Source organism: Garra rufa, chromosome 17 (assembly GCF_049309525.1).
Source record: "Garra rufa chromosome 17, GarRuf1.0, whole genome shotgun sequence".
Classification (NCBI taxonomy): Eukaryota; Metazoa; Chordata; class Actinopteri; order Cypriniformes; family Cyprinidae; genus Garra; species Garra rufa.
This window is the reverse complement of record NC_133377.1, coordinates 1,107,041-1,117,787: the sequence shown is the minus strand read 5'-3', so window position 1 is coordinate 1,117,787 and position 10,747 is coordinate 1,107,041. Positions and strand designations below refer to the sequence as shown.

The window sequence follows — 10,747 nt, the reverse complement described above, 5'->3', positions numbered from 1 at the left end:
CGAGGAAGGAAGGGTCTTATCTTGCGAAATGATCGGTTATTTTCTAAAAACATTAACAATTTATATACTTTTTAATCTCAAATGCTCGTCTTACCGAGCTAGACAAGACGAGCATTTGAGGTTAAAAAGTATGTACAATTTTTTTTTTTTTTAGAAAATAACCCATCATTTTGCTAAATAAGACCCTTTTTTCCTCGGCTGTGATCGTTTAGAACCCTTTGAAGCTGCATTTTGGAAGCTCAAACTCGGGGGCACCATAAAAGTCCATTATATGGAGAGAAATCCTGAAATGTTTTACTCAAAAAACATAATTTCCTTACGACTGAAGAAAGAAATATATAAACATCTTGGATGACAACTTAGGGGGTGAGTACGTTATCTGTAAATTTTTGTTCTGAAAGTGAACTACTACTCTAATGCATCAGATTTTTTTCTTCTGAAGCATCAGTGAGTGTTTGAACCTTCTGTAATAATTGCATATGAGTCCCTCAGTTTTTCTTCAATGTGAAAAGATGCATCTCAAAATCATACAGTCATTGTTGGAAAGTGTTCAAATACACCAAAATGCTGAAAATCCAAAAATTTTGTGCGACAAATTTTTTTTATATATAAATTTAACTGTTATTTTTGAATAATGTGGATTGTATGTAAACTTATTTTATGTGAAATGTGACCCTGGAAAATATATACATCATATGAAAGTTCAATAAATAAGCTTTCTATTGATGTATGGTTTGTTAGGATAGGACAATATTTGGCCGAGATACATCTATTTGAAAATCTGAAATCTAAGGGTGCAAAAAATCAAAATACTGAGAAAATCACCTTTAAAGTTGTCCAAATTAAGTTCTTAGCAATGCATATTACTAATCAAAAATTACATTTTGATAGGTTTACAGTAGGAATTTTACAAAAAATCTTCATGGAACATGATCTTTACTTAATTTCCTAATGATTTTTGACATAAAAGAAAAATCAATAATTTTGACCCATACCATGTATTTTTGCTATTGCTACAAATATACCCCAGCGACTTAAGACTGGTTTTGTGGTCCAGGGTCACAAATATCTTATTCAGGTCAGTAAATAAAAAAAAATAACATGCGTTTTGTATGATCCCTCTTATTTTGGTAAAATATTTAACATTCTGCAGATTCTGCAAGGTGTATGTAAACTTTTGACCTCAACTGTATATACAATAAAACTGTATTGTACAAATTTGTTTTATTATTATTCAAAATTAAGCAGTAAGTTCAGGACAAACGCTCACGGTAAGTTTCGACATTGGTCACTGGGTGTCAGCATTGCCTTAACAGGACATCCTGTATAAAACTTTCTTTTCCCTCCTGAACGAATAAGAATTAAATACGTCACACTGACGTACAAAAATAGCCAATCAGTTTTTTGCTTACAGTGACGCAAGGAGGCAGGAAGTTCAATCGCCTAGAGATAGAGGTACGTACAGTGATGAGATTTTATAAACGCAGGCGCGAATGATTTAATGAATGTTTGAAATATTACGCTTTAAATCGTCAGCGGGTCTCACACTATGTTTTCAGGAGCATATATAAATAAAATATGTTGTATTAATGTCTTTATTGCGCCGTTCAACACCTCATGCTTTGACACCGGTACCCTTGTAACATGCTTAACCTGTGTTACATAAACACGTTGTTGGACACGTTAATATAATGGCACTCTTATTTCAATCCTTCTACCGTATGAAAACAATATTTTAACACATTGTTTCTTTGACTTCTTAAAAGCATGTGTCTATCCTTTAATTTGTCGTTGGTTAACAGGGTAAAGTAATAATAATAAGGCTACATTATCATCTTGACATAGGTAAATAATGTTAACCTTCTAGAACTTGGACTGACTTTTTCAGGTTTGTGCAACCATGTGGCCAGTGTTTTGGACTGCCATGCGCACTTATGCGCCCTATGTGACCTTCCCGGTGGCCTTTGTGGTGGGAGCTGTTGGATACCACCTTGAGTGGTTTATCCGGGGCACTCCCAACACCCCAGGAGAAGAAAGGGGCATTGCAGAGCTACGGGAGGATAGGAAATTAGAAGAACTGACTGGTCAGGACAGCACAAAGGTCCTCAGCCTGAAGGACAAACTGGAATTTACGCCAAAGGCAGTGCTTGAAAGAAACCGACCGGAGAAGAGCTAAGTTTTAGTAAATGCCATGAAGTCCTGCAAGATTACCATATAATGATGTGCAACTTCTCCAACTTTGGGCTCACTTGTCACACTCAACGGCCCCAGGGACGGGAACTTCATTGGAAAACTTTTTTGTGTGTGTGGGATTTCATGTCCATTCCTATGCCACTTCGTTAATTACATGGAGTCTTGCTGTAATATTTACCAGGCCAGCTGATGGGACTTGACTGCAGAGAGAATTTTTTACAACTTTCGTTCTTTGAGACTTCTTAATATTCATCTTCTGCCCTTAGGCATGCAGACACATGACTGTTTTGCTTTGGAAAGCTTTAATAAGTTTTCTATTCGTGCTCCCTGTCATATGCTTATGAGAGTGAAGCTCAAAGAAAGACCACCTTTGTTAAGTTTTGTGTCTGCGTGAATAAAAGTGCATCTATGCAAGGCAACACTTGAGTGGAACTAGAAAATGTTCGAGACGTTTGAACTTCAAGTGGCTGATCCGGAGCAGAAATTCATACAAGCTCTGTCATTGTGGTCCTCTGCTAATTAGTAATAATGAACAGAGAATTGTGAGGAATGAAAGCCAAGTTTTGCCTCGGTGTTCTTTTCGGTTCATGTAAGAACTCTGCACACACTTTGTGGAGGTTTAGCTTGTATTTTAAACCATTTATCTGTGGTTTTGAGTCCATTTACATGTACAGTACAGTGAACTCATACTGTTGCAGAGATCATTACCCATGTAGTGCTTTCCTAAGCATTGTTATGGCTAAAATGTCAGTGATAATTGCACAGCTAACTTTTGTGATTAAGTGTGTGGGAGGCTGCCGTGCGTTCATGTAATAAATGTAAAGACACAATTGAAATTTTGGCACTGTGTTTGTCAGACGTTCTTCCTAGCTAGTGTGAATTTTGCACATTGCATAGCAGTCATAAAGAAATCAAAAATAGGGCTGGGTGGCAAAAGGTTAATTTCTCTTTTTAAACTATTAATTAAAATAACCGACCTGTATAATTAATTTTCTTCATGGATTGGGCTGGACTGGTCATGCTGTCTAGTTACATATACACTACCATTCAAAAGTTTGGAATAAATATTAAAAAAAAAAATTTTTCTTTATATTCTGTATTCTATATTCTGTATATTAATCTATTTTTTCAATAGATTAAAAATACAGAAAAAGCAGTAATGTTGTAAAATATGATTGCAATGTTTTTCAGGATTCTTTGATGAATAAAACGTTAAAAAGAACAGTATTTATTTAAAATAGAAATATTTTGTGAAATGTACACTACCATTCAAAGTTTGGGGTCAGTAAATATTTCTTTCTTTCTTTGTTTTGAAAGAAATTAATACTTACTCAGCAAGGATGTGTTAAATTGGTAAAAAGTGATAGTATTGACGTATATTGTTAGAAAAAAATGTATGTATGTGTGTGTATATATATATATATATATATATATATATATATATATAAATGCTGTTCTTTTTAAGCCTTTTCTTCATCAAAGAATCCTGAAAAAAAGCATCACTTTTTCCAAAAAATATATTAAGCAGCACAACTGTTTCCAACATTGATAATAAATTAGCATATTAGATTGCTTTCTGAAGGATCATTTGAACACTGAAGACTTTGCATCACAGATATAAATTATATTTTGAGATATTTTAAAATAGAAAATTTACTTAAAATTGCAATAATATTTCTTATTACTTTTATTCTGTATTTTTGATCGAACAATCGAAACTTATTTAAAAACCATAAAAAATCGTACTGATCCCAAACTGAACGACAGTGTATATATATTTATTTATTTATTTACGTTATTTATTTGTAAATTAAATTAAACTTGTCATGCTGTGTATTTTTGAATACAGAATAGGCCATGACCCTGCATCCCACCTTGCTCCCCTTTTATTTTACTTTATTTATTTTTTTTAAGAACGTTAAACAGAATACAGTATATTTTTTTTATACAAATATATTTTAAAATCTAATGTTATTTACCATCAATTTTTCTCACCAAGGAAATAGCTACAGAAACTGGCACGGTGTCAATATGTAAAATTTGTAATTGCATTATAGAAGTGTAGATTGTTTTCAAACTGTTCATAAAAGTAATGCATTTACATGGACGTCATTGATTTAATAAGAAAAATGTATGGTCTGTTTTCTATTCAGTCCTTTTCTTTCAGCATGCACCTTGATTAATGGAAACCAGAAGAGCAAGACTCCACAAATCCCCAGAGTGTACTTAATAGAAGTAACCCTGAAATTTTCCAGCATAAGTTGCGCTTCATTGCTGCCAACAAGCTAGTGAAATTTTATGAGTGCTGATCTAGATTTACATCAGCAAAGTGCATAAACACTGATACCAGGCACCGTCGACTTGTCTGCCCAAAACAGTTTTCTATAAAAGGTTATATCTGAAGCTATGTTTCAGTTGAACTCAGTGAATGGCTTCAAGTCAGCCCTAAAACATTTACATCACTGTAAACTCAGTGTACGTTTTGTTCCACATTTAACCAATTCTGCCCAGTGTTATGGTTGGTGCTGATTTTAAGGAAAATTTGCAAATTGCACTTTAAATGAGTGGTTTTCAACCTTTCTGACTTAAAGTCCCCACAACAACATTCAAAGGCCCCATTACGTTTTACAAGTGCATACACCATTTGTGACTACACCACACACTACCAGTATTTTATTATTCTGGTTCTACAAATCACACTTTTAAAATTAAGCTACATCATACAGGCTATATTATACATTATATTTTTAAAGTTAAAAAAGTTAATTGTTTTGGCTTATTTTAAGTCATCTTGAGGTCCCCTTGGAAGTTTTCTGTGGCTCTTTGGTTGACCCAAGACCCCTGGTTGAGAATTTGTCCTATATGTGACCCTGGACCACAAAACCAGTCTTAAGTCGCTGGGGTATATTTGTAGTAATAGCCAAAAATACATTGTATGGGTCAAAATTATTGATTTTTCTTTTATGCCAAAAATCATTAGGAAATTAAAGGTTGTATCAGCGATTTCTAGCCTGAAACATAAAGTGTCAATTTCAGCTGACCTTTCATCACGATCCGCTCGCTGCCTGCCCCATAAATTGTCTGTGAAAAAACCGCTTCTCTCTGGTCAGCCTAGGGTCCGAGATATGCCAAAAAAACAATCGGCCCTATCAACTGTTCCACAGATAAACAAACAGTGTTCCAACCAATCAGCGTCGGGGGTTGGTGTTGTGGACTTTCCTACTGGTGCAGGGATGTGAGGGAGGCGGAGCGAAAGTCCACAACACCAAACCCCTGACGCTGATTGGTTGGAACACTGTTTGTTTATCTGTGGAAAGGTTGGTAGTGCCGATTGTTTTTTTTTGATTAGTAATATGCATTGTTAAGAGCTCAATTTGGACAACTTTAAAGGTGATTTTCTCAGTATTTTGATTTTTTTTTTGCACCTTCAGATTCCAGATTTTCAAATAGTTGTATCTCGGCCAAATATCGTCCTATCCTAACAAACCATACATCAATAGAAAGCTTATTTATTGAGCTTTCATATGATGTATACATCTCAGTTTTGTAAAATTTTACCTTATGACTGGTTTTGTGGTCCAGGGTCACATATATCCTTCTATTTAGCAGAGCTTTTGACAAAAAAATATATATATAAAAAAAATGTACAAGCTAAGTAAGACACACTCTTAAAAATAAAGGTGCTTATCGATGGCATAGAAGAACCATTTTTGTTTAAATGGTTCCATAAAGAACCTTAAACATCTAAAGAACCTTTCTGTATTATAAAAGGTTCTTTGTGGTGAAAGAAGGTTTTTCAGATTATAAAAAGGCAAGAAAGAGTTGGTTCATTAAAGAACCTTTGACTGAATGGTTCTTTGTGAAACCAGAAATGGTTCTTCTATGGCATCGCTGTGAAGAACCTATTGAAGCAATTTTATTTTTAAGAGTGTATAATTCAATAAAATATAATCTAGAGAGGACTGTTTGAGTGATTCTGTTTAGAAATAATGATTAATTTTCCTTTGACCAATGAAAGCAGTCATTGTGATTGGTCAGACCGTGTTTGAAACATCGTCTCTGACGTTACTTCTTTTTTATTATGCAGGCTTACGAGAATGTCATGCCTACACGTGGGTTAGATGACCGGTTGTATTTGTACGAGTACTCCTATTTCCGTACATCCAGTAGTTGTGTGAGAGAGGGTGTGTCGTCTGGATTGTTTGTGCCTAACCAGGTAGGAGACTGTGGGTTTGGTGCTGGAAAGGTGCTAGTATGTCCCAAAGGACAAACAGCCCTATTGTTCCTGAGTGATAGGAAGAAGGAACGACGCCTGCTGGCCTCTCTCAGCCCTTCAGTCAGGATGTGTACAGCCTCTCTGTACAATTACAGCATAATCATTCACTGTAGATTCCCATCAGCGACAGAAACAATAGAAAGACGCTCAAAATCCTCCCCTTTCCCATGCATGTGCTCAACTGTTCAGTTCCCACAACCAGTTACTTACTGTATGTCCCCATTGAACCTTTTTAGATAGTTGGAACTGACTTCAATTTCCCTCAGTATGGCTCCCTAGGGTCTTATCAATACCGCTTTGTCCCATTCCCATATCATAAAGTACAAATATTGATTATTAATACTGATATTTACATTTATGGTGTAATTAGTCACAAAACCAAATAAAATGTATTAAAGGTTGACAAACTTCCCACAAATCCCTGATTAAGGCATTAGACATTGTTTTTCACCAGTTTCATTATTGCTTTAAGCTTGAAATCTGAGTCATAGTTTAGAATCAGGGTGATAGTTATTTAAACAATGATTCATGTCCATCTTGTATGATTGTGTACTTTCTGATAAGCTCCTTATCTAGATTAAGAAGCAGTTTACTCTGACTTGACTGTTATTTTTTGTGTGATGAGTTCATATGACGACATAATGGGTAAAAAATAAAAATAGCAGGTTGACAAAGTACACAAATCATGTACTTGAGTAAAAGTACAGATACGTATAATAAAATATTACTCCAGTAAAAGTAAAAATACTACTTTTGAAATTGACTCGAGTGAAAGTACAAAAGTACTAGATTTTTTTATGTACTTTAGTAAACAAAACAAAAAAAATGTACTGATCGATAGATATATATTTAGCAATTTTATATAGGCTACTTAATTTAATTTTTTATAATTCTACTTCTCAAAATACCTTTTTATATATATGTTGTTGATATATTTTGATGTACCTGAGAGAAAACATCTAATTTTTATTTTAGTGAATAAAGTACCACGTTTCAGCTATCATTTTGTTAGGGTGGTTACACAAAATGTTATTTTGTCCTTGATTCTAAAAAATCGTTCTGTTTCTAATGCGTCATGTGGCCATAAACATATAATTTTAACGTGGCTTCAAGCACTATGCATCATTAAAGTTTCAACACGAATACGTAAAGCCGTTAAATGTGGTGTTTACATGGAATAATGGTAATACGAGTTTACCTTATGGTACGAACCACTGATCTATATAATGACTGGATCGCTCATTGCGTTCTAATTGCAGAGAGCACCATTGATTCGCATGCAAATCACTGACCTAAAATCACCCAATTTGAAGCGTATCTTTCACACAGGATTAGTTTTTAGGATATGTGTATGTAAATTCTTTTTTACTTAAGATGTTTTCTGGAATGTTTATGGTCTTTTAGGGTTGGATAACGATATATTGAAATCGTTTAGCTGCGCACTTGCAGAGACGGGTAACTGATCCAACACAAAATATATTGATTTATGTCCTTAATTATGAAGGAAAAAATAAACATAACCATACATATGGTATTCGTATCTGAAATTGATTCGATTATACAATAAATAATACAATACAAGCCTCTGTTACTATATTGCTCGTTGTATTGAAATTCAATTCTTTGAAATAAAGCTTCATGTCTTTATGTCCGTACCTTATGTAGTCGGCGGTATATTCTCTGAGTTATGGTGTGTATATTTTTAATGTGCCTCACTGAGCTACATCTATTTCAGACTCTTCAGGTCAGCAAATTCTGTAATGATTTACTAACATTACCGTTTCCTTCTGAGTAAAATCCTGTCTTGAATTATTAATTTAACGAACAAATCATTACCTGCTTCAAAATGAATACCGTTAACGAAAGTATTGTTGAAACATGCAGTTAGCCTACTGTACGAATAAAAACAACAAAATGACATTAACAGTAAATAACTGTACTAAGATCATACGATGTTTTTGTCTGATGTACGTGAGTAGGCTATAACGTACATGAACGTACATTTTTAATAAGCAGAGGGAATTCCCGACATTAAACAAAAAACTGTTTGCATGCTTAGGATGTTTGCATTGTGAAAAATGTACAGTGAGACTTTGAATATAAAATGTTGACTTGAAAACAAAAAAAAACAATTATCATTTCCTATTCATTCAATAGAATGCATGCAAACACTAAGGAATACTTATATGGCGGTGCAGTGGCTTCACTTTTATGACGTCATGAGCAATCCAGTTCTCTATTATAGATCAGTGGTACGAACCCAGAGTCTCCGCTGGTTGCATTTCGGGGAAAAAAAAGCATTGTTGAACAATGCTAGTAATGGTTATTCTACAATTAACTGTACTACAAATTATACTAATATTAGAAACTACTATAAATTGATCAACTGTTTTGCATGATGACGTTTAATGTCTCAGACAGCATCTGTAGTCCTATTTAGCAACTTGTTAGCAACCGTCTTTTTAAGAATCGTAACAATTCAAACAAAAAATCACGAGTGCGGTGTAATGGTGTGTTTTATGTCTATGAATAAAACGTAAAAATATTGTGCTTGTGTTAACGACGGACCTTATTTAAGGGATTTAACCAAAATCCATTAAAAAAAATATAATTTGACTTTGGGACGATGGAACCGGAAGTGCTAAAATGCTAACTCGCTTCTGTGTTTTTGCCTACAAAGTGACGTCATAGTTCCCCCTCTATTATATAGCAACAATCTGACTACGATTTGGCAATGATTTGGCAATTCTAAATGGTCAAGTACTATTCCTATTGTATAGAAACATCTTTTATTGTAAAATACATTCATTTAGTATTGTCCTTGAGCAAAATTCACAATTTGAAGAACTGACATTCTGGAACTGCTGCAGGTGGGATTTCACCAAAAACAATGTAACAATGCCCACCGCTGGTCCATTGTAAAAAAAAAAAAAAAAAAGCCTGAACAGCCAATGCCTGGAGTGACCAATGGAAAAATCAGGAAGCAGACAAGCCTATTTCCTCTAGGCTGTCTAAATTAAGGATTGACTTAACTATGAGTTCTATTGACAACCTGACAGCTAGACATTTGTTTTATGAACCAATACACAAAAGTGACTTAACATAAATGTTGTAACACACTTAGATATTTAAAAATATGTATATCTTCCACAAAGAATAAATGAAATACAGGTTTGGAATGACATGAAAGTGAAGAAATAGTGATTTAACTTTAAAGTGAACTGTCTTTTTAACTAATGTGAAATCTAATTATGTTAACCATGTGTAATCTTACCATGTTTTAAGGACTCAAAGGACCATTCAAAAGTTTGGGGTTAGTATTCATTTGTGAACTTTTCATTTATTTTATGCAATAAATCAGTCAAAAGACACAGTAAAGACATTTTATAATTTATTAATATGTCAAAACAGTTTTAAGTCTGGACATTTAAGAAATAAAGGTACAAAAGCTGTCACTGGGGCAGTACCTTTTCAAAAGGAACATGTTTGTACCTAAAGGGTCCATTTTGGTACCTTAAAGGTACATGTTAGTACTTAAAATGTAGATATTAGAACCTAATAGGTACAAAAGTGTACTGCGCCAGTGGCAGTTTACCTTTATTTCTGAGAGTTTAATACATTATTGATCAAATAAATGTTTTTATACGTATAGAAGCCCACTGTAAAAAAAAAAAAAAGATAATTTGCGACTTTTTATCTCACAATTCTGACTATTTTTCTCAGAATTGCAAGATATAAACTATAGTTATTTATTTATTTTATTTTTTTCTCAGAATTGCGAGTTTATATCTTGGAGTTGACCATTCGCAAACAGTTTGGTTGACAGGCGATCTGACCATATTGTAACGCCAAATTCGCCATCTCTTCCGACAAACACAACAGACAGGGAAGTAGATTAATTTCGGTGGACTTAAACTTAAAGGCCCGGTTTCACAGACAGGGCTTAGACTAAGCCAGGGTTAGTCCATAGTTCAATTAGGACATTTAAGTATTATTTATAAACATGCTTAGAAAAAAACATTACTGGTGTGCATCTTGAGACAAAACAAAGGCACTGATATATTTTAAGATCAATCAGTGCAATTTTATTTCAGTTGAAACAGCTCAGACTTACATTTTAGTCTAGGACTAGGCTTAAGCCTTGTCTGAGAAACCGGGGGTATATGACATTGACGTCTTTCCGCAGTTTAAATAAAGTATGTTCTGCTGTTCATTCATGTTCATTTCGTGCTATAAGTAAATACGAAAAGACGAATGTTTCACGAAGATCAGTGCTGC

General features: G+C 34.1%; 1 protein-coding gene across 1 annotated transcript; it reads left to right on the top strand.

Annotated features, from left to right (window-relative positions):
• The first annotated feature begins 1,421 nt into the window (after positions 1-1,421).
• Positions 1,422-3,161, top strand: smim12 (small integral membrane protein 12). Its single transcript, XM_073822311.1, has 2 exons — positions 1,422-1,455; positions 1,889-3,161. Exon 2 carries the CDS (start codon positions 1,901-1,903, stop codon positions 2,174-2,176), a length of 276 nt encoding a protein of 91 aa, XP_073678412.1. The 5' UTR covers positions 1,422-1,455; positions 1,889-1,900; the 3' UTR covers positions 2,177-3,161.
• Positions 3,162-10,747: the final 7,586 nt, after the last annotated feature.

Excerpts from the sequence above, each read along its gene's own strand:
- smim12 (XM_073822311.1), top strand. The coding sequence starts at position 1,901 with ATGTGGCCAGTGTTTTGGACTGCCATGCGCACTTATGCGCCCTATGTG.